The sequence below is a fragment of the Pipistrellus hanaki genome (genome assembly GCF_964339955.1).
Source record: "Pipistrellus hanaki genome assembly, chromosome: 4".
Taxonomy (NCBI): domain Eukaryota; kingdom Metazoa; phylum Chordata; class Mammalia; order Chiroptera; family Vespertilionidae; genus Pipistrellus; species Pipistrellus hanaki.
This window is the reverse complement of record NC_140506.1, coordinates 26,121,977-26,149,201: the sequence shown is the minus strand read 5'-3', so window position 1 is coordinate 26,149,201 and position 27,225 is coordinate 26,121,977. Positions and strand designations below refer to the sequence as shown.

Sequence of the window (27,225 nt, the reverse complement as noted above, 5' to 3'; positions counted from 1 at the left end):
CAAGGCCTCCTGACTGGGTGCTGGGATGATGGTCAACCTGTGGTCTCCCCGCCCATGAGGGCCCCTCCTCAATAGGCACCTTTTCCCTTCTGCTGGGATCCCCACCAGGTTTCTTCCTTCTCAATATCACCCCTTTGTTCCCTCTTCTGCACTTATTTAGTCACTGGGGCACCTCTGTCTACACTCACAAGTAGCCATTCATGCAGTCTGGCCACTATTAGTACCATCTTCATAGCGACCCTGGCCTTCCTGTGGCAGCTCAGACCCTGCATGGCTGAGGAACCCTACAGGCTCTAATGTCCAAATAGCTAACACCACCACCTGTCCCCTCAGTAGCTGTATCATGCCCAGAGCCTTATCCTATCACAGAGATGCTCCAAAGCCCCCCGCTGTCATCTCCTTCGAAGCATAGATCACCCCTGCACACATGTGCACACACATGCACACATGTGTGCACTCATACATGCACCTACTCATGTGTGTGCGTGCGCACATGCACATTTACATGTGCTCACGCTGCACAAGGCAGCTCTGCTCAGGGTGCCTAGTGGCACCTCGATCCCCTCGGAGTGGATCCAGACCTTAAAGGAGCAGGAGGCCCATGGCTGGATCCCCTATCTCCTCTCCCCAGTCTCCTCTGCTCCTGCCATTCCCTCTACATCCTCCCACCCACTATAATGGTTATCTTTCTTTTTTAGTTTTACCAAGAAGTAATTCATTATTATACTCTTACCCTATGCGTAGGTCTCCTCTCAGTATTCAAAGACACACATATATCTGTCAGTGTGTCCTTCTCGTGGCCATGTGCCTCCTGGAGGCCTCTGTCACCCCGTATTCTCTGGGAGAGGCCACGTGAGGCCGCTTGGCCGCCCAGCATCACTCTGGGGAGCTGGGTCTGAACTGAGGGTGTTGGGTACAGAACACTACCAAGGGTGGTATTAAACCCAAGGAGTTGCTTGGAGAAGTCTCCTACATTCTTCTATTTCAGAACTCAGAATGCAAGAAATCGTGCCTGTGGAGCTGGGCAGGACACCGTTCCTGGACGTCAAGCCCAGCGGCGCAGCCCTGAGTGACCAAGCTGCTGAGTACAACATGAATGGGACAGGTAAGGTGGTCCCAGCCCTCCCCACTCCGCCCTGCCAGCTGGAACCCAGGCCCCAGAGCGCCAGGGCGGCACTTAGCAGGGCGGCTGCTGCAGCCAGAAGATCTGACCAGTCTTCCTGAGGGCCCTGACCGGTACTGGCGTCCAGTCTGCACTTCTGAAGCAGGGGCCGACAGCTTGCTTCCTGTCTCCTTCCAGAGTCAAGGGCCCATGTTTCCACAGCTGTGCCTGCCTGTAACCACCCCACGCCCTTCAAGAGGCCGCACTCCACCATCTCAGACAGCAGCACCTCCTCCTCCAGCAGCCAGTCCTCTGCCGCCCTGCACGTGTCCCCCGGCCAAGCCCACTGGCCCTGGCCGCACGACGTCCACGCCTGCATCGAGGAGGACGAGCCGGAGCAGGAGACGGGGAGCCAGCCCGCGCTACGTGAGTGCACTTGTGCGCGGTGGCCGCCTGCGCTCCAGCCTCTCACGGCTGATGTGGTTTGGGGCCAGTGTATGTATTCATTTGTTTCGCTTGATTTCCAACATTTTCAAGCAAATTAGAATGTTTCTTTTCTTAAAAGAAAAGAAAAAAAAAAAAGCCAACCTTTCACTTCCACCCAAAATGAAGTAACAGGGGACAGATTCAAAACAAATTTTAAAAACCCACACAGATAGCTGAAACTGGTTTGGCTCAGTGGATAGAGCATCGGCCTGTGGACTGAAAGGTTCCAGGTTCAATTCCAGTCAAGGGCATGTACCTTGGTTGCGGGCACATCCCCAGTAGAGGGTATGCAAGAGGCAGCTGATCGATGATCCTCTCATCGATGTTTCTAACTCCTTATCTCTTCCTCTCTGTAAAAAAATTAATAAAATATGTTTTTTAAAAAACCACACAGACAAAACCAAACCAGGAGAAATATATGAAATGAGAGATTTCAAAACACAGAACATCTGACAACAAAGAACGGTGACCCTGAGAGGCAGAAAGATGAGGTGAACCCCGCAACTGCCCTGGTTACTGCCCTGAGTGTCCCCGGACATGGTGCACAGCCTCCCTGTGTGAACGAGACCAAGGTGGTGGGGTTTGCAGGACGAGGTAGGCAAGGCCTGTGCAGCAAAAGGCCTTGGGAGCCTGACAGATGGTTTTCCTCCAAAATCCAAGTCGCGTGGTCAGCACAGCAAGTGAAGAACCCCCGAAGCCGGGGAATCTTAGAAAGGCCGAGAGAACACTTGCCACAGTCACACAGGCACCTATCCCACCAGCTGGGAAGGACATTGTGGTTCGCAGGGTGCTAGGCGAGCCTTTGGAAGGGCCTATCTCAGGAGGAGGGAGCATTTGACTGACCCCTGCCCCCAACCCACCCACCAGATCATGAAGCAAGACCCAAGAGGACTCGTTTCCAGGTAACCTCACTGCATCGCAGGACCAAGCTCGTGGAGATTTATAGAATCAAAAAAATATCCAGCACCCAACAAGGTCAGTTCACATTCTGTGACATCCAGTCATAGCAACAGGCAAGCAAAGAAATCAAAAACATAAACCGTAATGAGAGTAACCAATCCTGCAAAACCAGCTGAAGCTGGCGTGGATGTTAGAATTATCCGTTGAGGCCTTCAAACCATTGTTATAACCATTCTTGATGTCTAAGAAGTTAAGTAATGACGTGGAAGATATGAAAACACCAAGAAAGGACATAGAGGGCAAAAGCTGCAATATTTGAGGTGAAAATGAGACCGGTTAGGGTAACAGAGAAAATGTTAGTGAATTTGAAGTCACATCAGTGGAAAGTGTCCAAAATGAAACAGAGAGGCAGAAAGAAGGCGGAGGGGCACATCCATGAGCTGCTGGACAACAGCGTCCACAGACGTGGGGTTCTATGCTCTCTATGAACTGAGTAATATCACTTGAAGGCAAATTGTGATCTGTTAGATTATAAAACAACAAAACAACCACTAAAATAAAACAAAGAGACAGCTGAAACACTAACAAAGGAGACAAAATGAAACAGTAAGAAAAAAATCCAAAGAAATGTAGAGAAAGAAGAAGAGGGAACAAAGAACAGAGGGCTGACTGGTCAGAGGCGGACCCATGCTCAGTATGTCAGAGACCATACTGGTCATTATGGGCACCAGCAGCTTTTGGTGAGCGACTCACATGTTCTCTCTGACTGTTGTGTACACACATGTAACCTCACGGTATAGACACAGGTCCAAAGATGTCCATTTGTGCTTTAGAGGTGTGCACTTTCTTGTGTCGCTTACATCCCAGGGAAAAAGTATTTTGCACAACATCCTCATGGAGGAAGGGATGTGTCTGGAATTCACCATGGTTGGTTATTGCGTTTGGTCTCCTGCCCAGATGCGGCCCATCCTCGGGCCACGCTGCCTGGGACATGTACCTTCCCAAGCCCAAAATGTGTCCTTGCCAGCAGGACAACATCTGAGACTTTGCAACTGACTCAAAGCCATCTCTGTGCCTGATGGAAGGCATTGCACATGAACCCTGCCAGGGAGCCCAGGCAGCCAGGTGCTGCACACCTGATCAGAACCACCAGCAGCCACGGCAGGCTGGGCCACCCAAGTACAATGGGGACATGTGGCATTGCCAGCCCAGGGCGACTACACTTCCTGAACACATGCTTCTGGCTCCAGACCACAGGTAGCTCACTTCTGGGCTGGCGCAGCCTGCAGTCAAGGCCCAGTCTGAGCCGGATGTGAGGACAAGGAGAAAGGGCCTGTGTTAAGGGCTCATCTTGGCCATTCCCAGCTCGGTGCCCAAACAGCACTCATGATCCTGCAGAGAATTACAGGGGAATGCCACCAGCCACCCATGCAGGAGATTGAGACTGTGCCCAGGCAGTGGCCTAGAACTCCAGTCTCAGATGTGGGGAGTGACCCCGGGTCTGGACCCAGTGGCTTCAGCTAGGCCAGCCCTTCAGTCCTGCAGCAGAGATGGGGGGGAAAGGTCAGGGAAGAGGGGTGTAGGTAGATGGAGGGAAGGGAAGAATGTCAGGTCTTGTTTGTCCTGTTCTGGCTCCTTGTTTAAGGGTTGGGGACCTTCTTTGATCTCAGTTTCTGCTTCCCCTTTGACTTGCATGCCCAGTGGTCACAGAACCCCCAGCATGAGCTGAAGACCGCCTACTGGTGGAGAGGTTGTCTGGGCGCCACCCACCCTGGTCTATCAGCTACACTGGCTCAGAGAACCGAGTCAGGAAACACTGTCCATGAGCATATGTGGTATCACCTTCCTGCCACGCCATCCTGCTCTGACCAGCCTCACATGCTGCTAGAAGCTCGCACATGGAGCAGAAAACGCCTAGCTGTTGATTGGCAGGCTCTGAGGCCCCTGAGCATAGAAGAGGCGGGGCAGTGCTCATTCTGGCGGACCCGCCCTAATTCTGGTCCTCTCCACAGGTGCCAAGAGCTCGGAGTCTTCCCAGTGCATGTCGGGGGACAGCAGCCCTGGCCCACCCGGGCTGTCACAGCCCCTGTTCTCTGATAAGGGCCCCCAGAGCACACCTCCCCCCCTTCCACCGAGGGACCCGCAGCCACAGCTTGACGGAGCCCAGTTCATCACGACCGTGAGTGTCCCCTCTTCTGAGACCCCACACGTGAGGCCCAGGTGCTTTGGGTGTAGTCAGCACCTGCCCACGTGATGCTGGGCTGCCCAGGACCACACGGACCCCACCCCGAGGGGTCATCATGCACATGAACCTGCTCCCCACCCGCACCCAGCACTGCACGCTGGGCAGGCTGGCTACAAACCGAAGGCCTGGCTCAGGCACTGGGCACTTGGAGTCACTTAGCCAGGGTGATTGTAGGGCCTGCTCACTGCTGAGATTTTGCCGGCCCCCTGGAGGCCTGACCTGTACCATTTGGCATTCACTTGTTCCATTCAGTGGGGCCCTCACTCAAGGCCCTGCAGTCTGGGTGTAAGAGGGCTGATGGTGAGCAGAGCCATTTCCAAGCAGCCTGCCGAGGAGCAAGCTGAAATCGGAAGATGCAGGGCGGAGGGTCAGCAGGGACTCTGCCTAGAGGCCAGCCCCTCCAGGGACACTCACAGGACCCCCAGTCCTGCCCTTCTGAAGGGATCACATACCTGACAAATCAGTGTTCCCCAAAATGGATGCAAATGTGTGTTTTCATCTCGGGAGGGTGTCCGAGGCCCAGCCTGTTATAGGAGGAGGCCCCAAACATTGCCCGGGGTGTGCACTCAGACGTCTTCCTGAAGGGGAGGGGCTGACGTGGCCCGGAGAGGGCCCAGGCAACACACAAGTTACCTTTTCAAAAGGACCTCCTCGCAGGACGTGGCTGGGCCTGTGGGGTCAGTGCCTTCGCCCACCCCACCTCATACTCGTGAGTCTACAGGCACAGCTCCAGTGCTAGAAAGACGCCCTCAGACCACCTCCTGAAAGCCTCGGAAAGGAAGGTCCGATTTTAAGGGTGCGCTGAGCAGAGTCGAGGGAATGAGTCTTTAGCTCCCTGGCCCCAGATCATCTGTGAGGCCCAATGACGCTTGTTCTGTAGTGACTTCCCTCCCTTTCTGTCAGAACAACACCCCTCATGTCTTCGGCTTCTGGATAGCTGTTTGAGTGGCAGGCAAAACACTCTATAAGTAACGGTTTTCCCAGCTTCCCCAGTGCACCAGGGTTTCTCTCGCCCACTGTATTCCCTAAGATGCTGGGCACCCCACCACCCCCAGACTGCCTGACCGAGCCTCTGCCTGTTGCAGATGCTCCCATATCATGATCGCATATCGTGACGGCATTGACAGCACCACGAGAGGGGCGCACCGGCCAGGCAGGGCTGCTCCCCTGCTCCCCCATCTTCCTGTCTAACCTCCCTGTGGTCTCGCTGCCTATACTCCCTGGTGACCGGCATACTCAAGAGGCCAGCATTGGCCACTCTGAGAGCTCAGGCCTTTCTCCAACAGGAGGGCCAGGCCTGGGAGAGATATAGTCTGTCCTCAGAGGCCCAGCCAAGACAGTGGAGACCACCCACCCCGCCCCTGCCTCCAGCGTGTCCTCCAGAGCACCCCCTATCAGCAGTGGCTCAGGGGGACCTGGCACCCTCTCCTGAGAATGGGGCCTCCCTGACACCCACTCCCACCAGCCCGTGCCCTGTGGCTCGCCAGCAGTTGTCCCCAGACAAGGCTGTCACTCATTGTGCCCAGTACTGCGTGCGGGAAGTCCATGCACACATCGAATCCACGTCGCAGCAGGCACAATGCTGCGCGGGCACCATGGGTGGGAGCCACAGTCCAGTCGTCAGGATGAGGACTTGGCGGCAGGTTCCCTGAGTGTGAAGCCACTTCCTCCACCATGATCTCAGGCCTTGGTGTCCTGGGCGGACAGTGGAGGAGGCACAAAGGAGTGCAGGAGTCATCTCTGCCTGAATCCCATTCTCAGACTCCAGAGAAGACCCCCTGCTCACCCCCTCCCAACATCCCCACCCCCTCCCACAGTTTTCCTGCACTGACCACCTTCTTTGTGTATGTGTATGTAGGTCCAGGAGCAAATGACAAGTCTACAAACACATGTGAAACCCCTGTGCCTGTAAAATAGACTGTTTTCCACAAACCACCTGTGAAATTGTTGTATGTGATACAAGATACCTTAATGAGCCAATTAATTAGGAGTTGTTTATTGCGGACGCCCTGTGATGCTAGCTGAGGGCCGCCACTCCCTTCCAGGCCCAGACCTGTCACTCACAGACCAGCGCTGCACCTGCCACGGGGGAGTCAGCTCGCAGGGGCTCTTGTTCAGGGGCCTTGTCCTGGACCTTGCCTGGCCCAGTGCTTCTTAGAAAGGATGTGTCCACGAGCCTAGAGTGCCTTTTGTGGTGGGAGGACCCCTGCAGAGCCTCACCGACAAGGACTCGGTGCTCTGGCAGACCTGAGGTAACAGGGTCGTTCTTTTGACAGCTCTGAGACCGGGATGGGATGTGGCTACTCCAGGCAGAGGAACCTCAGCCTAGACCTGCACATGAGGTCTGAGGAAGAAGCTCCAGCTGGGCGCTCCTGCCACACCGGCCCCGGCCCCGGGATTCTCGGTCACACGCCCCTTGTGACCTGAAGTCATTTCCATCAATTAACCGCTCAGCCTGTGCATGGCCAGGCCTCCGCTTCCTCCTTCCTGTATGGTTCTTCCACCTCCGTCCAGCACCGACACCCCATGCGGCCCAGCCTCTCCCACTGTGGTGGGAGCACACAGACCCCTATCCCATGCGGAGGCCCAGACACTCATGGGCCTCAGAGCAGGGTGAGCCCCCTGGGACTGTATCTCTGTACATCAGGCCGTGGGTGACGGGCTCCACAGAGATGGGTCCCAGGTGCAGGGTGAGTATAAGGAAACCTCCGTTCTGTTTCCCGTGTAACGAGTTGTATGTAGTCAGCAGAGCAATACTAGAGTTAGGCTCAAGGGCCACAGGTGACGCCCTGTGAGCCTGGTGGAGGCTGTACCCTGCTTCCCAGGCAGGCACCAGGGCGGGGCAGGGGCACAGCAGGTGGGCTTGCAGCTCTGAGGAGCCGGTGCCGGAGGCCTGTTGGTGAGGACGTTGCCCGAGAAGACCACCCTCACCAGAGGAGTTGAATCGGAAGCAGGGAGAACCTGGGAGACGCCAGACCTGTAATGAACTTCCTGCAGACATCCCCCACCCCCACCCGCACCACCACCACCACATGGACCTCCAGGACCAGGGAGTGCTGGTGGCAGGGGCCACGCCTCTGTGATCCGCCAGCGTGGAGACTGTTTTGTCACATTTTTAGTGCTGACGTGTCCCAAACTTAGGAACAGAAATAAATAGGATGTGTTTTTACCAAGTGGCTGTGTGTCTCTACAAGGTCTATTGTGGCCAAGAACATCTCCTGCACATGTCACCTACGTCACCAGGAAGCCCCGCTCCTGCGACCCGAGGCGGCGTGGCCGGGACAGCAGGGCCTCGCTCTGGGGTCCGCATCCACATCACACACCTTCTGGTAAAGGCAGGTGAAGTCCCACTGCTCACTTACCCCTCACCTGCCTGACTGAAGTGGGTTCCACCCTGGGAGCTGAGGCCTTCCCATCCCCACCCCCCTGAGGGAGGCTCAGAGGGGACAGCTGCCGGCAGGACCCTGAGGGAGCGTCCACACCCCACACACACCCACTCACATGCCACGCACCTCAGCAGGTCCTTTCCTCCCACTGCCTTTCTCTGCCTCTCCCCCCCCCCCCCTCCTCTTGCTCTGTCTTCCTGTCATCTTTTCTGTGTGTGTGTCTCTGTCTCTGTTCCAGTGGTTACCCTCCCAGCCCAGAGCTTGTCCGGGTGGCCTGTGAGCTAACCGCTCCAGCCCTGCCCCAAATGCTGCTGGTGGTGGTGGTGGTGGTGGTAGTGGTGGTGGTGGTGGTGGTGGTGGTGGTGGTGGTAGTGGTGTGTGTGTGTGTTGGAGGATAGGAGGGAGTAAGTCATTTAACAATCAGTTAACAGCCATCAATGCCCAGGCTTTGTAGGGAGGAAATATTTCCCCACCCATTTTAGTAACAAAAGACAGATGAACAGAAAAGCAGTTTTATTTAATATAAAATGTAGGTGGCATGGAGCCCTCGCAGGAAACGAAGGCCCAATGGGATAAGCCCAAGTGTTTCTCCACTAAGCTGAGTGAAGAGGCAGCGGTGGAAAAGTAAGGAAGACAAGTTACTTAACGGGGTCTGTTTGCTCAGATTCTCTGGCCTGACCCCCAGCCCTCCTGGTGCAGGAAGGGTGACTTACATGCAGCTTTATTTCATTTTTTAAATATGTTTTTATTGATTTCAGAGAGAGGGAAGGAGAGGGAGAGAGAGAAGCACCAATAAGAGAAATATTGTTCGGCTGTCTCCTGCACATCCCCTATTGGGATGGGAATTGAACCAGCGACCTCCTGGTGCACAGAACGATGTTCAACCAACTGAGCCACACCAGCGGGGCTCACATGAAGCTTTAGCTCCTGCTTTTAGGAAGAAAGGGGGAGGTTAGCACCTGCTATTGTTCAAGTGCCTTTAGCTCAAAATAATCCTGATGCTAATGTGGCATATTTGGCACATCGTAATCTGCCACCCTTCAGAATGAAGAGTTGAACACCACATCAGGGAGGCAAGGCAGCATGGCTCCCAGGGCCTCCCATCCAACCTGCAGCAGCGCCTGCCTCCTGGGTCTAGGGTCCGAGATGAGGACACTGCGGGGGGGGGGGGGGGGGGGGGGGAATGGAGGGTGCAGAGCCTGCATCTCCCAGCTGCTGTCAGGCCCACAAGGGACTGTCTGCATGTCCTCCCAGCTCACTCAGACCATGGCTCCCTCCCATGGAAGTGGGGAGGCCACGGGCTGCACTGGGTCCTTGGAGAGAAAAAGCAAGAAAAGGGACAAAGCAAAGCGTCGATGTCTTATGGGGCTGGCACAACCGTTGTCAGAGGTGCCTACCCCCATCTTTGGTACTAGTCTCTATTCCCAGAAGTGAGGCCAGGGGAGACTCCTGCCCCAGAGGTTCTGTGAAATGTTTGTTAGCCCAAGGCTGACCTTGTTCTGTGCTCCTATAACTGTGGGCGGGGTTAGAGCTGGGACAGATGTGCTCCAAGGAGACTGCCCTGGGACCAGCTTACTGCACTCCTAAGCACAGGCCATCTACCCTTGCAGTGGGCACAGGCCACCCACCCCTGCAGTGCACACAGGCGGCAGTTTTCTGGGGCCCAGACCTGCCCTGACCTAAGCACTGAGCTCTGCTTTCACCAGCCGAGCTCCACGAAGATATGCCGGCTGCTACCAGACACCTCGCCCAGAACCAAACAGGCATCCGGGACCAAAATAACCATCAGATGACACAGGGCTGGCCGGCCACCTCCCTCCCAGAGACAAGCTGCTCCCAGCAGCTGCAGCTAAAAATAGCGGAGGGCATACACGTGTCTTCGGGAGAATCACGCGGGGAGAGCCCTGTCCTGCCACTGTCACCGCAGGTGGGCAGGATGAAGTCACTGCGCTTTGCTTCTGCCGAGGCCCTGGCGTCCCACCCCCAGGTGGCCCTGCAGAGCCTGGACAGCGTGGCCCACAACCTCTACCCACTCCTCTTCAAGGCCAGCTACCTGCTGGAGCGGGCGGAGGTGATCCGAGCCCTGCTGCAGCGGTGGCCGCTGGAGGAGTTCCGGCTTGGGGCCCTGCTGGGGCCCAGCACAGACCACGCAGCCGACCTGCGAGACCGGGCCTGCAGGGCCTGCCTGGAGGCCTGCCTGCGGGGCCTGGCGGACCACGTGCTCCGGGGCGCGGGCCCTCGGCGGCTGCAGTTGGCCGACCTCACGGGAGTCCGGGATGTGCAGGTGCAGCAGTGCCCCTGCGGGAGGGCGCTGGGCCGGTGGGGCCGCACGGAGCTGCTGGCCAGGACCTGCTGCGAGCTGCAGGCGGACCCCCGCGCCGCCCGGCATTCCGTCAAGGTCCTGGCTGACATCTTCGTCACGGATGGAAACTTCCAGTTGGTGGTGCAGGCCCTGGGGCCGGCAGCTCCCACCCCGCCGCTGCGCCTGCGCTGCCTCTCCTTCCGGGCAGACAGCCTGGAGCCCGGCCAGCTCCTGCAGGTGCTGTGCCTGGCGGGGCCCGGCGAGCTGCGCCGGCTGCAGGTGGTGCACAACGTGCGGCTGCACGCGGGCCACGTGCAGCAGCTGCTGGCCCAGCTGCACTTCCCCCAGCTGGTGTCGCTCACCCTGCCTGCCAGGGCCTTCGACCCGCCCCCTGCCTGCGCCCCCGCTCCCGAGCGGGAGGACTCCCTCCTCACCTCCATCGCCTGGCAGCTCAGCCAGATGACCCAGCTCACCGAGCTGAGTGTGGCTTTCTCCACGCTGACCGGGAACGTCCAGAAACTGCTCGGGTGAGTCTGGGGTGGCCGCAGGGAGGTGGCAGGGCGGGTGCGGTCTCTGCTCACAGCCTCTTACCTGGGCCAGGGTGACTCGGGACCCTCTAAAGCCAAAGATGCACCAAGGAACCCGGTAGATAAGGGGACCTTGGTACTTATAAGAGGCCCAAAGCAGGAGGGGACGGACTAGGCCGCAGTGGTCGGCAAACTCATTAGCCAAATGTCAACGGTACAACGATTGAAATTTCTTTTGAGAGCCAATTTTTTTTAAACTTAAACTTCTTCTAACGCCACTTGTTCAAAATAGACTCGCCCAGGCTATGGTATTTTGTGGAAGAGCCACACTCAAGGGGCCAGAGAGCCACATGTGGCTCACGAGCCGCAGTTTTTCGACCATGGGACTAGGGAAAGGGAAGGGAAATTTAGCACTGGGAACTCACAGGGGACTGTTTTCAATTAGTAAGGTAAAGAGAAAATGACTGATTAGCAAACCAATAACACAGAAGTGACTATATTGGTGTATTAATTACTTGTTATTGTAACCCCAGCACTGGGCTGAACAAGCTTGTCTCTGGGTTGCTTCTGGCTGTTGGTGGACTGTGGTCTCCTTGAAGGTGTGGCAGACGGAAAAGTGGGTTATCTGCTTCCAGGTTCACTCCCGTGGCCCCGGGCAGGTGGCCTAGGCGCCTCTTCACGCAGGCTCAGGCTCTCCACGAGCCTCTGGCTGCTCCCCGAGAGCCAAAGTGCCCTGGGGGTGGAGGGGGGTGTCCTTGTAACCTCCTCACTTTTGCATATTGTGTGGGTTAGGAGGCTGTCACCGCCGGGCGGGCTGTCAGGCCACCTGCCATGAATATCCTTATAAAAACGTCCAGAAAATTGAGCTTTCCATTCCTTGAGCCAGGGAGTGTGAGGAGCCCTTTCCTAGTTGAGGGAGCCCTTTGCTTGCAGGTGTTTCTCTTTTATGCACGTTAACCCAGAACTGCCAGCCCAGGTGGCCAGAGGCCACTCTCCCTCTCCTCTCCTGCAGGTGCCCCGGCTCCGCCAGGTCACCCATCCCTGTTCCTGCCCCTCAGATCTTCCAGGCAGGGGAATGAGGGCTCCCTTCCTCCTGTCTTCCACAGGACATCAGTCTCCTACACAGAAAAGGTGGCCGCCAAGCCCACTACAAGTAGAACTCTGGCGGGTGACTGGCTCTCTGGGACCTTCAGGACAGTCCTACATGTGGCTGGCTTGGGTCCTCAGTCCAGATGTGCCTTTGTGCTGGGGGAATGTGTCCCGCAGCCAGAGGGACCCGACACAAGCCTGGCAGGGCTGCCATGTCATGTTAGCTCAGCCCCTGATTTGCCTTCCCACTGCCCGGCACACCCTGACCCTCCACTGGGGGGAGCCCGTGCTCCATCGCGTACTTCAGTCGGGCTGGTTGCTGAGCGCCTAGGGTCCCTCCCTGGAAGGTCCAGGTGAGGAGTGTCAGGGAAGGCACACTCCTGAGGTCCCTTTGAGGCTGGGGAACAGGTGGGGATGTGGCAGGGCCAGGGGGCAGCAGGGACAGCGGGGAAAGGGCAGTGTGAGGGAGGTGGCAGGGGAAAGGAGGAAAAGAGGGAAGGGCTCCAGCTTTTCCTGAGTGAGCAAAGCCCCGGAAGTTCTGAGCAGGAAGGCGGATGATCTGTGTGTCTCCACAAGGCTCACTCTGACCTCTTGGGCGCACACAATGCACACGGGTGGAGGGTTAAGGAGAACCACATGGGAGGCGTCTAGGTTTGGTGATTCCTAGGAGGATTTAGTGCAGAGGAGTCCTCACAGCTGTGATTAATTAAGGAAAAAGCACAACTGCAAAGGGAAAGGCACGTGGGACCGGGCTGGGAGGCCTGGCAGGAGCTCCCAGTCCTCGCCCAGTGGAGTCCCCGCACTCGCTTTATCCCTCAGCACCGGGTAGGTGCCCTCTACCAGGGAGCTAGTTAGACGCCCAGGCCCAGGGTGTGTTGTGGGAGCTGGTCGGCGGGCTCTTCCTGGAGCGCACACCCAGACTCCAGGTCCCAGAAGGAAGCAGGACCTTGATATGAACCAGATTCTTTGGGTAAATAATCCAGGGCCAGGGGCCACCCAGCCCCCAGTCCCTTCCCCAGACGCAGGCCTCCCAAGGTCAACGGTCAGGCCCGTACTGATGGCCCTTTTGTACGCAGCAGGCCCTGCCAATCTAGATAGGAGAGGACTAGGCTAGGACAGTGGTCAGCAAACTGCAGCTCTTGAGCTGCGGTTTGCTGCTCTGTTGACTGAGTTTGCCGACCACTGGGCTAGGACCATCTGTGAGCAGGGCAGGTGGTGAGCGGAGCTCAGGCCTGGACTTGATGTGAGGGAGGATTGACAGGATTTCCTCGTGGGTGGGTGTGGCATGAGAGAAATGGAAAGAGAAGCATTCACCCATGGAGCCCAGCAAGGATACAGAGAGCACGCTGTGAGGTAGACAGCAGGCGCTCAGCTGTGCAGGCCCATGGGCAGACGCCAGGCACTGAGCGCACACATAGTACAGGTGCAGGAGGTGGGAGGGGATGGGCAGGACAGAGAACTGGACCCCGTGCAGCCTCCTGTGCTCAGCGCTCAGGTCCTGAGTCCCGGGGATGGCTGGACCGAGAACACGCATATCTCACAGGACCCCGTGGTCCATGTTCTTTCTGACTTTGAGGACCGCAGCCCAGAGCAGGGTCACGCCCCTGCTCCATGTTTATTGATGTGGAGCCACCTACATCAGAAAGGGAGAGCCTGGACGAGATGGCTCCAAGGCCCTAAAACTGTGTGGCTCCCACTCTTGAATGAAACCTGGGCATCTCATTTCCTGCTAGTTCACACGCATCTCCCTGTCCCAACCAGTTTGTGAGCAGACATTCTCTACAGAGACCTCTGTGGTCACGTCCCCACCGAGAGTGGTGACACGACAGATTCATCCCTGTAGGAGCTGTGGACACGAGGCCAGATCTGTCTTTGGTGGAGTGAACTCTTCACTACACGCAGCCACACCACCATCTCAAGGATGCAGCCTGACTTTCTGCCCCCAAAACAGCCGCAGACAGTAGGATGAATGAGCGAGGCTGCATCCCGATCACAGTTTGTTTGCGGCCGCTGAAATTTCCTGTCGTTCTCTCATGTCACAAACGATCCTTTTGGTTTGTTCAGCTCTCAGAGCCATTCTCGCTCTCAGGCTGAACGAAAGCAGGCAGCTGGTGGATTTGGCCCTGCCGTCACAGCTGCTGTCCCCCGAGACAGAGTCACCTAATCGCCCGCAGAGCTCCTCCCCGGGGAGCCGCTCACCTCTGCCGTTTTCCACCCACCTGCAGCCCCCTCAGGACCCCGCTGAGAGCGCTGGACCTGGCCAACTGCTCCCTGAACCACGCGGACATGGCCTTCTTGGCGGACTGCGCCCATGCCGCCCACCTGGAGGTGCTGGATCTCAGCGGGCACAGCCTGATCCACCTCTTCCCTTCGAGCTTCTTCCGGCTGCTGGGCCGGGCCGCGCAGACGCTGAGGGTGCTCACCCTGGAGGAGTGCGGCATCGAGGACCGCCACCTGAGCACCCTGATCCTGGCCCTGGGCCCCTGCCAGCAGCTGCAGGAGCTCCGCTTCCTGGGCAACCCGCTGTCGGCCTCCGCCCTCCGGCGCCTCTTCCTGGCCCTCTGTGAGCTCCCCAAGCTGTGGTGGGTGGAGTTCCCGGTGCCCAAGGACTGCTACCCGGAGGGGGCCGCCTACCCCCAGGACGAGCTGGCCATGTCCAAGTTCGACCAGCAGAAATACGACCTCATCGCCGAGGACCTGCGCGGGGTGCTGCTGCGGGCCGGCCGGGACGACATCCAGGTCTCCACGCCGGTCTTCGGGAGCTTCGACCCAGATATCCAAGAAACGAGCAACGAACTCGGGGTTTTCCTGCTGCAAGCTTTCAGAACGGCCCTGGAAAACTTCTCCCTGGCTCTGAAACAAATGGAGTAGACGGGCCCTGTGGCAGGCACCGCGGGTCTCGCCTTCCAGCCGATGGATCCGTGACCCCCCGGGGTCGGCAGTTTGGGCCCAGTGTTTGCACCCTCCCTACCATCATCCAAAGCATTTCTTAGTCCTGGCATCTGTTAGGCGCTCTAGGAGACGAAGCCCTGCCTTCCCGTAGACGTGACACGAGGTCACTTTAGGCTCAAAGCACAGCGGGCATGCAAGAGGGGGACATGGCCCGGGGCAGGCACAAAGAAGTGCCAGGGACTGAGAGTGGCTGTCCTGGTCACGGTGCGCCCCGGGCTGCGTGCGAGGTGTGGGCTAGCCTGGTAGTGGTAGCGAGGAGGTGGGAGAGAGGACATCGGCTGGCATGAGAGGGAAGAAATGAGAGAATACGTCACCACCAACTGGGAAAAGAGTGAGAGTAAAGAGCATGGGAGCCCCGTGCTGCCCCACCCCCTGGCTTGTCCACAGGGCTGACGCTTACAAGGTGACGTCTGTTTGAGTATTTACAACAGTCAATCTAGCATGGACCGTGGGCTTTGGTTATCAATGGTTTTTGTCTAATTTGAGGGGGTGAGCAGTGCCCAGGCTGCTGGCTGAGCCTGAGAGCACAAGGGGAAGGAACCCGAGGGCCTGCAGGGAAACCACAGAGCCTGCAGTGCCCTCACCCTGCTGCCCTAAGCCTCTCAGGCCCTGAGGAGAACGCTCTGCTCTGGTCTAAGGGAGCTGTCCTGGCGCTCGAGAGGAGGACGCAGGTGGGCTTAGTTTCCACAAGCTCTGATTTGTGCAACAGTGATTATTAGGATGATTAAATACAAATAAAACAGAAGTGTGTCTTGTTCAGATATGATTTTAATTTCAATGCGATTTAACTTAATTTTAATTTCAATGTGATTTTAAGTTCAGAATTTTTAAAGGAACCTATGAAATAAAACATTTTTTTTTTCAAGATAGAAGCTACCCGTGTTTTCCCGAAAATAAGACGTCCTCCGAAAATAAGACCTATCGCATGGAAAGATAAGACATCCCCTGAAAATAAGACCTAGCGCAACTTTGGGAGAAAAAATTAATATAAGACTGTCTTATTTTCGGGTAACAGGGTAGTACCTGATCTGGCCAAATCCTCCTCAACCATCCCAGTGCTGCATGAGGGTTTGCATCACAGTGTGAACAGGTGCTGCCCCCTCCCCTAGCGTGCCCTCCCCAGGTGCTCCCACCCCTCCCCAGGTGTGTCCCTACCCCGGCACCCCTGCCTCTTTCTCCAGGTGTCTCCCATGCCTTTCTCCCACGATGGAGTGGGGCCTCTGAAGTTGGATCTTCAGAGTGAGAGCCATCTCAGGGGTCAGAAGGGGAGGGAAGGGTGACCCCCCGTCAGATCTGCTCTCTGCTTACCAGCTGCATGTCGCAGCTCTGTCATGCTGGTAGTCTCTGGGGTCCTATTTCAGGCACATGGAGTTTGCTATTGTAAGACGCTCTCAGGAAATTTTTTAATGATTTGATTCTGCAAAGAGCAGAGTAGGTTCCACTGTTTGGGTCTGTGGAATCCTCTTGATGACAGGCTTGGTCTCTGAGTGCCAGCCAGGTGGGACCCTAGCACATGAGTGGCTGAGCCCAGCAGCTGTGGTACAGAAGGGCCCAGGGTTGCTGAGGTGACCTGGGACCTGGGATTTGGGGCAGGGCAGGCACACAGGGGTCTGCTAGTGGCAAATGTGCCCTGGGGCCCTAGGGAACAACCCATTCTGATGAAGCCCTCTTAAGAGGTTGAGAGGCTCAGGAGAGCTATCATGAAGACAAAGGAGCAGCCTGAGCGGGACCGGGCCTCTGCCCAGTCCCAGGGCAGCAATGAACGTGTTCCTGTGGACCTGCTCAGCCCCGACCACTTCCAGCCACGAAGGATTTTCATTGCCCTTGCTCAGCTGGCAATTTGTGGCCCTGACAACACCTGATGTGGCAGCAGCTGTGGTAGGTTTCTGTCAGGGTCCAGGAGCAGAGGATGTGGTCCCCACACAAAAGCAAACTGGGCATAAGAAAAAGCACCCAGAGATGTCTAATCACTGTGCTGTACCAGGGGCCAGACAGATGAATTGAATGGAGACTTGATGGGAACACCATGTTGGACACCATGGGGACCACTGTGATGGACACAGAGACACTATCATCCTACACTGTGGGGACCACCATGATGGATATCACGGGACCACTCTGATGGACATGGTGAGACTATCACCGTGGATACTGTAGGGACCACTGTGATGGATACCAGGAAACCACTCTGATGGACATGGTGAGACTATCATCCTGTATATTGTGGGGACCACTGTGATGGATACTATGGGAACCACTCTGATAGATACTGAAGGACCACTGTGGTGAACACTGGGGGGCCACTGTGATGGACACTGGGGGTTAATCTACCTGGACCTGTGGGTACCACCATCTGCCCATGCTGCCCCTTCATTCTTTGTAGCGGGTTAAGCATTGTTTTTCCCTGTGGAGTTCAACACTACTTCCTGTTTCCCATCCTGGCAGAGAGGGCACAGATTCAGGGGCTTTCACTTGGTCCATCCTAATGACTCTTGTTCCAGACCGTCCTTTCTATTTACATGTTCAGACAGCTCTTGGGCTCTTCTTTTTCTCCATTTTAAACCATTTCAGTTCAGTAGTGTTCCACCATAATCTCACTTTATCCAGACACCATTTGGGACATCTGTGAAGCCATCAGATGCCACCACATTGTGTGAACACTTCAAACCTAATATCAATTTTAAAAAGATAGATGGCTTCAAATTTACACTCAAATAAGTTTGCTGAAGGAAGGCAGGGGTGCCATGCAAATACAATGTGGCCGAATTTAATTTTCTGTAGAAAACTCGTCTTCCTAATCTTACAATCTAAAATGATTTGAATTATCTGAACATACTTATCTAGTTGTTGAAGGGGTGAGGCTGAGAGCATGTTGGAAATTAGAAAACACTATGAAGATTAACAATTCTCCTTGAAAATCACTCACCTACTAAAATGCCTGAGTGTATTTTCCTTAATTTAATGTAAAAACCAAGAGAAAAGCGTTAGGTAGCTTATCCAAGGAAATGTGACAAATCATTGGAGTAACAGGAACTAGAATATGCACCAGATTTCACCGAAGACATCACTTGTCAGATCAGTGATGGCAATACAGCAGAAAGACATTCTGAGCCTTTAAAGAAGTGTCAGACCACAGTGACCAGAACCCAGGAGCTCAGGGCAGAGCCAGGGCAGAGGACCAGCACCCATGTCTTTAAATATTTTTTTTTTAAATAAATTTTTATTGTTCATATTATTACAAGTGTTCCTTTCCCCCCCCCTTCCCACCCCACCCTCTGCCCTTTCCCCACTCCCCATTGTCCTCATCCATAGGTGCACAGTTTATGTTCAGTCTCTTCCCACATTCCCCTCTCCCCTTTTCCCCAAGAATCATCAGTTCACTCCCCTTCCATACCTCTGATTCTATTGTATTCAACAGTTAATATTGTTCATCAGATTTTTTTTTTTAATTTCCTTGGTTTTTAGATTCACTTGTTGATAGTTACGTATTTGTTGTTCATAATTTTTATCTTTATTTACTTTCTCTTCTGAAAGAACCCCCTTCAGCAATTCATATAGTTCTGGTTTGGTGGTGATGAACTCCTTTAGCTTTTTTTTATTAGTGAAGCTCTTTATCTGACCTTCAATTCTGAGTGATAGCTTTGCTGGGTAGAGTATTTTTGGCTGTAGGTTCTTGCTATTCATCACCTTGAATATTTCTTGCCATTCCCGTCTGGCCTGCATGGTTTCTGTTGAGAAATCAGCTGACAATCGTATAGGTGCTCCTTTATAGGTAACCACCTGCTTAGCTCTTGCTGCTTTTAATAATCTCTCTTTGTCCTTTGCTCTTGGAATCTTAATTATGATTTGTCTTGGTGTGGTCCTCTTTGGATTCCTCTTATTTGGAGTTCTGTGTGCTTCCTGGATTTGTAAGTCCAATTCTTTTCCCAGGTGGGGGAAGTTTTCTGTCACTATTTCTTTCAGTATGTTTTCGATATCTTGCTCTCTCTCATCTTCTGGGACCCCCATGATTCTGATGTTGGATCGTTTGAAGTTGTCCCAGAGGTTTCTTACATTATCTTCAATTTTCTGGATTCTCTTGCCTTCTAGCTTCTGCAGAGGAGTGTCTTCTGGCTCTTTATGTTCCAAATCTTTGACTTGATTCTTGCGATCTTCTATTCTGTTTTTAGGACTCTGTAGAATATTTTTTATTTCAGACAATGTATTCTTTATTTCTTGTTGATCCCTTAGCATTTCTTGTTGATCCCTTTTCATATCCTCATAGGTCTCATTTATTTTATCGGCCTTTTCTAGGAGTCTCTTGAAAAACCCTATAAGTGTGGTTTTGAACTCTATATCCAGTCGCTTTTTGTCCTCCATTTCTTTCGTTTGTGATCTATTTGGTTTAGGCATTTTCGCAGGCAGCTTTTCTGATGGGGCGGGCGTTTCAGGGTGGAGCCTACAGCCTTGGCTTCCGTCAGCCCCGCCCTATGCGACTCCTGAGACTCAGGGTCCTTCAGTACTTGTTGCAAGCGCCTCTGAGAGAAAGGTGCCCTCGATTTTCGCCTGCTACCAAACAGTGTAAGCTCTCCCGCAATGGGCCCGAAACTGGGGTTCAGTTCAGTTGGAAGTGGAGTTGGAGGTGGCGTTCAGAGCAGTCTGGAGCCTGTCTCCTTCCCACCAGGGCAGTCCTACGGCACAGCCGGCCGGCCCTTCTCTGCGCGCTGTGTGCGCGCCTCTGGGACCTCCTTTTGCTGCTGCCCCGGGTACCGCCTTACAGCCCAGCTCCCTCTGGATGAGCCTGGGTCCCCAGGGTCTGGCCTAGAACGGGGGTTCAGAGCAGTTGGGGGCCCAGCACAGTCCAAGTGTTTATCTCCTTCCCGCTAGGGAACGCCAGCCAGGCACTCGGCCTCCCTCCTCTCCGGCTCCGTCCTCTCCGCGTGCCGCTTGTCTCCGTACCTTAGGCTTTTACAGCTCCTCCGCGCTTCCTTCTGGTTTTCTCCTTGCTTCTCGTTGTAGAATTTCCAGTCAGTTGACTTTCCTGTAGTTCTGGGTAATGTCCATTTTATATTTTAGTTGTATTTTATTGAAATTGTTGCGTGCGGCTGCGGCTAGGTGCTTACCGGAGCAGCCATCTTGGATTCTCTAAATATATTTTTTATTGTTGACGGTATTACAGATATCTTCCATTCCCAACCCCACCCCCACCAGTACCCATTTTAGGGAACTTACTGAGGCAGCTTCCTCATCATCTAAAATGGTTCTGAAAATTTAAACACATCAGCATAAAATACTTACAGTTCAGTGTGCAGCATGTACCCAGCGAAGAGTAGCTCCAATGATTATACCCTACAATTTAACAGAAGTTCCCTATAAGCTGAATGTTTTTAATGTACATCTTATTGCCACATAGACAAGCAGGCAGGCAGGGTGGAGACAGGATTTGAAACCAGATGGACCTCAACCCAGGCACTGCAAGGCCACTTTCATAATTGCACAGAGGTTTCCAGCAGCTCTGCAGCCAAGCTGCCTGGATTCATACTGGCTCCAGCATACTGCCAGGATGACCTTGGGCAGGCTAACTTTTCCTGACCTCCATGCCACTTCCCTCCCCTGTAAAATGAGAACGTGCAGAGGAGTTCACACAGCAGGCCCGAGGCTGTGGTCCTCTGGAAGGTCTGCTTACAAGATTGGCTCTTGGCTGGCATCCGGGGTCCTATGTTTTGGAAGAGTTCCCGCCACTAACTAGTAAGTGCCTAAACTCTGTACAGTTTGGACTGAACACTTCCTTCTGGGAGTGTGGAATTTGTTGGGGATGTGCCATGCCAGGCAGAGGGTGCCTATGTGACCAACCCTCAACAGAATCCCTAGGTGCTGTCTCTAAGGAGTGTCCCTGGTTCGAAACAACTCACATGATTGCCTCACTTGATCGCCTCACTTTGCCTGTGTGCCTTTCCCTTTGTGTCCTATGTACTCAGTCTTAGCTATGAGCATAGCTCTGTGCTGAGTCATCAAACCTACGGGTGGTCTCAGGGGGTAGTAATATTACTGCACAGGATTGGGGATAGGATTACTTGAGTGATGTGTGAAGCAGCATAGTAAAGGATGATTCATAAAGTAAAGATGCTTTGTGAAAAACAGGGCCATGAATGCCTGCCTACCTATTTGTGTCAAAAATTGAGATGATTTATGTAAAAACATTTAGTAAAGAGTAAAAAAATTACACAAGAAGTGGTAGGTATTTTTTAAATTGAAGGTATCTTTTATTATATGTCACCACTAATCAACAATATCTATTGAATACAGACACAAGCCATATTCCAAACATACACTAGAGTATCAAGTGGATATAAGAAATCACCTTTTCCCTTTGCTGGGAGATCTTTAAAACAATATAAAACCTTGATAATATTAGTATTTTCCTATCATCATCTGTTAGGCAGTTCTAATCTACTACCCGACAACTTCTAAATGTAACTTTAGAAGAAACATAATTCGAGGGAAAACAGGATTTATTTAGGGAGTGATAAAAGCAGACAGGAAATTTCTTATAGTGGGGATCACTATTGTATTTCAGTTTCCTAAAAACAACTTTACCCTAAAGCTAAGATATGAGGTTATACTCTCTGCGAATAAAATGCTGATAGCTGAAAAAAATGCTTCTGAGAAACCGCTTCCATAATAACTGTGGGGATGGGGAGGGAACGCTGTGTCTACTGAGGGCTGTTGTACCGCTCAGAGGTGCAGGCTGGAAGACCACTCAGTGCTATGGCCACACACAGGCAGTACTGGAAGAAGGGAAAAAAGAAAACATCGGATAACCCAGAATGTCACAATGACAGTCTGACCTGAGTAATTAAAAGGTTTTACTTCATTCTTGTCTTACTCTTCTAGTATGGTTTTCTCTAATTTCTTGAACTTTTTCAGTTCGACAATTAGTTCCCAGTATTTGAGATATAGCCACATGAGTCTTCCATTTTGGCGTTTGTTGGTGTTCCAGACATCACCACAATAGGTATCGTGCTTAAATATGTCGGTCAAGCCGGCTGCCATTTCTACGTCAGCAGCAACTGGGTCAGTGGATGCTCGGACCAGTAAGTTCTTCTCTATTTCCAGCCTCTTGCTGCGAGGGAGGACCAGGCTGCAGTAGATATTCTGTCTTTCTGAAAGAGCAACTTCAAACTCTTTCAGCAGCATCTGGGCCCTCCTCTGCCAGTCTTCTTCCTTTTCCAGGCAGCTCAGATACACACTTCTCAAGGGCTGCAACTGTCGCTTTTCTTTCATGACCTGAGCCCGTTCCTGTTCCAAAAGCTTCTTTTCTTCCACCAATTTGCGTCCCTGAACGATAAGGGCTTCTCGATAACTAGTCGTTCTGTTTTGTTCCTTTTCCAGTTCCAAAGATAACTGAGCCACGGCACGGCGGTTCTCTGAGATCATGGCGTGGTACTTGGCTTCAAGATCCCGCTGGAAAGCAGCCGTCCTCTGACGGTATGCTTCTCGCTCCTTTTCTATTTCTTTTTGGGACTCCCTAGACCAAATCCAACCTGGCATGGATAAATTGAGGGAGACAAACACACATAATGTAAACCCAGAGCTGAAAGCTCTGTAATCTTTAAAGAAAACATAAAGCAGCTAAGACATGATTTCAATAAACTCTTACGTCCTGAGAGTTACAAAAAAAAATACCACTTTGTATGAAACTATATAATAAGCAAAGTTCTTAAATCAGATCAGGGCTCCCAAAAGATGAGTATGACAGGCTGAAAGTAGGGAGTCCCCCTTTCAGTCTCCTTATTTTCCACGGCTAAGAAAAACCCACTGCTTTCTTTCGCTCTCTACTCTAGCCAGTGCCCCCACGTACTATTGGCAAGGTTTAAAAATTAATATAGGTTATTTGTTGAAAAAAATAAATATGGGTATACTTCAAATATTGTTGGCCAAGTTAAAGTACATTTCAAAATGTGTTCAGCTTTGCCTGGTCATCACTAGTAAGTAGCTAAAGCCCCGGACGTTTGATTGTTATGATAGGGGTACATGAAAGTAAGGTGGACTGAGAAGTTCAATGTCAAGACATGATGTCAATGGGCTAGAGTCCGGGTGGTGAGCCTGACTTCCATGGCAACCTGAAAATAAGGAGGCAGCACCACCCTTCTACCAGAGCACTGCCAAGAAGCCAGGCAAAAAGGTGTGAGTAAAAACCATTCTCATAACATACTCAAGATGCTCAGGTTTCCATAGAAAATCACTCTTCATAACCAAGAATCAGGAGGATCTCAAATTGACTTAGAAAAAGATAATCAGTAGCCCCAGCCCATTTGGCTCAGTGGATAGAGTGCTGGCCATAGATTGAAGGGTCCTGGGTTTGATTCCGGTCAAGGGCCCGGTACCGGGTTGCAGGCTAGACCCCCCAGGGCAAGGGCAGGAGGCAACCAATTGATTTGAGTTAATCCACTTTTTTTTTTTTGTAAAATGTAAAACTAAAACTTTAGAAAATATATAGGAGAGAGAATCTTTAAGACCTAAGGTTAAGCAAAGAGTTCTCAGACTTGGAATGAAAAGTATGACCCATAAAAGGAAAAGTGGACTTCATTAAAATTAAAAACTTTTGCTCTATGAAATACTCCATTAAGAGACTGAGAAGACAAGCTACATACTGGAAGATGTCTGCAAACCAGATATCCAACAAAGTACTAGAATCTAGAATATAATAAAAACTCAAAAGTCAGTATTAAAAAAGTATCCAATTAGGAAATGGCTGAAAGACATGAACAGACCTTTCATAGAAGAGGATACACTGATAGCAAGTTAGCATTGAAAAGATGCTCCACATCACTAGGCGTTAGTGAAATGCAAATTAAAATCCCAGTGGACTATCACCACACACCTACAAGAATGGGTTAAGCAAAAAAAACAAGTGGCCACACCAAATGCTAGCGAGGATGCCAAGGAACTGGATCACTCACACACTGCTGGTGAGAACGTAAAATGGTACAGCCACTCTGGAAAACATTTTGGCACTTTCTTAAAAAACTAAACATTGACTGACTTTCACGGAAGCTGACAAAATGTGGTGGTTTTTATGACTCAGTGATCTGCATGATGCCTGATTTTCCATGAGACTAAATCCAGCCCTGAGGCATTACTATTTAGAAGTTCACTAGACTGCCATCTTGCAAAACACTACTTAACACTTGGAAAGACTACCAGTTGCCTGTGGCTAGAGTGATGAACTTGGTGAGTGAACTGAAAGGTTTAAAGTTACAATTACTAATGTAATAATTAGTTTTGAAACTGGAAGAAGCCCTGACAGGACTTTCCTTTTCCTTTTCTTTTTTTTCAAACTCACCTCTAGCTTTTTTCAGAAAAACCTTTACTTTTGAAGTTCTTGCTCTGGGACTTTTGAAATGATGCTTTCTGTCCTTGAGAGGATTGAGGAATACTTTATTTTTCTTCTTGGTTGTCTTGCTTAGGTAATGTGATCAGAAAATTCTTTTAACTGCATTCTTATAAGGATTCTCCAAAGTATAATTATGCGGTTGAGAAATTATATTGCAATATAAGGGTGTTAACTAGACCCCTAGAATAGTCTAAAGGTAATGGATTTGATAAATTCTACTCTTGTCAACCTCCACTTCCTCTATGCCAGCTGGTGAACCTGAGAAATCCAGGCTTGTAATAAAGCCTCTCCATAAAAAGCATCACAATAGAGAGAAGCTTTTGCTTTTCTATGATTGGATATTAATTTCCTCATATTCTTAATGCCAATGCAGAACCGTGGAATATGACAAAATATAAAACCAACTTCTAGCCGAAACCGGTTTGGCTCAGTGGATAGAGCGTCAGTCTGCGGACTGAAAGGTCCCAGGTTCGATTCCGGTCAAGGGCATGTACCTTGGTTGCAGGCACATCCCCAGTAGGGGGTGTGCAAGAGGCAGCTGATCGATGATTCTCTCTCATCGATGTTTCTAATTCTCTATCCCTCTCTCTTCCTCTCTGTAAAAAAAATCAATAAAATATAAAAAATAAAAAATAAAAAAATAAAACCAACTTCTAAATAGCAGTGTATCATGTAGTGATAATTACAATTGATTGGTGACAGGTAATTTCCCCAAAGTGGTGCAAAGTTACTTCAAACCAGAGAGAACTTCTGGCCAGGCTCAGCCGATTCCACAGATGAAGTCTGCCAAAGACTGACTTCTAAACATTAAGCAGACATCCACAACTGGTGTGTGGTCTTTTTTGTTTGTTTTTTTGTGTGTTTATTTGGCCCATTTTATTCTTCCCTGCCCTCCAGTCTTTATGAGGGCACCTGAAGCAAGGGAACCCTCTTCAGAGCAATAAAGCCTTTGAAAGGAAGACAACAGTTATTAATACCCACTTCACACAAAATGCTCTTAAATATCTTGTCGTTTTTAACCCTCATAACACATCAAGTAATTCGGATTTGCTTCCTCCCATGGAGACAGGGAAACTGAGGCTCAGAGAGTAATTTTCCCAAGACACACACCATTTGGGATAAAACTTGGGTACACACTTGCATTAGTCAGGTCTCAAAGCCCGAGGTCTTTGGACTCCACACCATCAGCCCAGAAAATCCAACTCAGGAAAATTGTGACTTACGAAAAGCAGCCAATCCCAACATGGGAACCAACAGGGCATAATTCCATTTGCTTCCATCACCCCCATCATCTCTGTAATTGGGCCGGATATTCCAATTTGGGGGGTCATTTAAGTTATTCATGAAGATATACCTGAAGTAAATAAATAAAACCATTAGCCATACAAAAGGAATAAAACACATCTGTCATAATTTTATCATCTACTTGGTTCATAGGAATCCTTTTTTTTCTTCCAGAAAATTTTATTCAGACTATGAATGTGTTGCACATCACTTGAATCTTATAGGATCAAAAGAAGCAAGACCTCAGATAAAAGCAGCTCACAGTATTGTGGGGACAGAGACATGTCTCAATAACTCAAATAACGAGTAGAAGGAGGAAAGTTCCTTAGTTATAAGTTTTTACAATTATGGTGGTACATTAAGACATATAACTAGGAAGGTGTCAAAAACACTGGCTGCTTTAGGGAAGGTGACAGGCATTGAGGGCTGAAGCCCAGCGAGGGGAGGGGAGGCCTCATTGGTCCTGAACTCCAGCTTACAGGTACCCTTCCGCCTGAAGCTGGTTTATCTGCATCACCAAACTGGGGCCTCCTGTTAATATGCATTTGGTAGGTTGGGCATTTTCACAAAATATAGTCATGAGGGCTTTCGGCCTGTTTCTGTGTTGACTAATGTGGCAAATCATAGACTGATGACAAAAGAAATAGTCAAAGGATAGTTAAGAAAAAAGAAATTCAACTCGATTTTGAAAAATCTTAGTGGGTTTTTCAATAAATACTTACCATCTAAAAACCTAAATTCTATCTGGCAATAAAGAAGTGCCAAAAAACATGGCTCAGGACTTCAAGTTAAGTTTATGGTAACCATGGAATAAAAAAGTTATCTGAATGTTCTGAACTACATGACTTTCAAAGGACGTGGGAAATGCAGTGTTAATTCCTTCGGGGCTTGTGGCCTGAGGAAACATGTAATTCTAATAAAAGCAACGTAGTCCTACATATAGACACACGTTAGGCACAAATATATTCTTTATGGCCTTATTTACTAGTAGCAAAAATTTGGAAACAGCCTAAATATCAATTGGAACGGTCCCTTGTAAACTCAAAATAATTCGAAATTATGTTGCACACAACTGCGCCCCAAAAAAGATCTTAATAGTAATCGAAAATGATGTGAAAAGCGGGATGATGATCACACTACTTCTGAGTATGCAATTATTATTCCCCCGCCATTTCCTTCCACAAAAAGCCTGACATAACGAAAAACAGAAACACGCTCTGGACCGCTGGTGACATCCATCATCAGGTGAGTGCATAAAGGCACCTAAGCCCGGAGCCCTACCGGACCCCGGCCGGGTCTTCAACCCACTCCACCACGGGGGCTTCCACAGGAGAGACTCGGCCCGCCCCACCCGTCCCCTCTCCCCCCTCTCCCCACCAACACAGCCCAGACTCCAGCTCCCCGAGCGCGCCAAACCCCAGACCTACCCCCTGGCAGGGAGCGCCGAATGCCGGACCTCAGTAGAGCAGGGTCCGCGAGCCCTCTCTGCGCATGCGCGGTGCCCCTACACCCGCCCCCTCCCCGGGTCCCCGCGAGGTGCGTGCGCAGGCGCAGTTTCTCTTCCAGCCTGGACCCC

The 27,225-nt window shown here is 51.6% G+C and overlaps 3 protein-coding genes across 3 annotated transcripts in view; 2 read left to right on the top strand and 1 right to left on the bottom strand.

Annotated features, from left to right (window-relative positions):
• Positions 1–6,704, top strand: part of PLEKHG4B (pleckstrin homology and RhoGEF domain containing G4B) — a 67,686-nt gene extending 60,982 nt beyond the window's left edge. Inside the window, exons 19-22 of the mRNA XM_084880589.1 lie at positions 989–1,105; positions 1,301–1,528; positions 4,501–4,667; positions 6,592–6,704. Of these exons, the coding sequence (XP_084736715.1) occupies positions 989–1,105; positions 1,301–1,528; positions 4,501–4,667; positions 6,592–6,645 (566 nt within the window). The 3' untranslated portion in view covers positions 6,646–6,704. The remainder of the gene's footprint in view (positions 1–988; positions 1,106–1,300; positions 1,529–4,500; positions 4,668–6,591) is intronic.
• Positions 6,705–10,039: 3,335 nt separating this feature from the next.
• LRRC14B (leucine rich repeat containing 14B) lies at positions 10,040–15,847 on the top strand. Its single transcript, XM_084883126.1, has 2 exons — positions 10,040–10,948; positions 14,263–15,847. Exons 1-2 carry the CDS (start codon positions 10,056–10,058, stop codon positions 14,906–14,908), a joined length of 1,539 nt encoding a protein of 512 aa, XP_084739252.1. The 5' UTR covers positions 10,040–10,055; the 3' UTR covers positions 14,909–15,847.
• A 5,362-nt stretch (positions 15,848–21,209) lies between these two features.
• On the bottom strand, positions 21,210–27,210 carry CCDC127 (coiled-coil domain containing 127). The gene is made up of 3 exons (XM_084881770.1): positions 27,077–27,210; positions 25,589–25,719; positions 21,210–22,512 (listed from the first exon to the last, which is right to left on the bottom strand). The coding sequence occupies exons 2-3, from the start codon at positions 25,707–25,709 to the stop codon at positions 21,851–21,853; spliced, it is 783 nt and encodes a 260-aa protein (XP_084737896.1). The 5' UTR covers positions 25,710–25,719; positions 27,077–27,210; the 3' UTR covers positions 21,210–21,850.
• Positions 27,211–27,225: the final 15 nt, after the last annotated feature.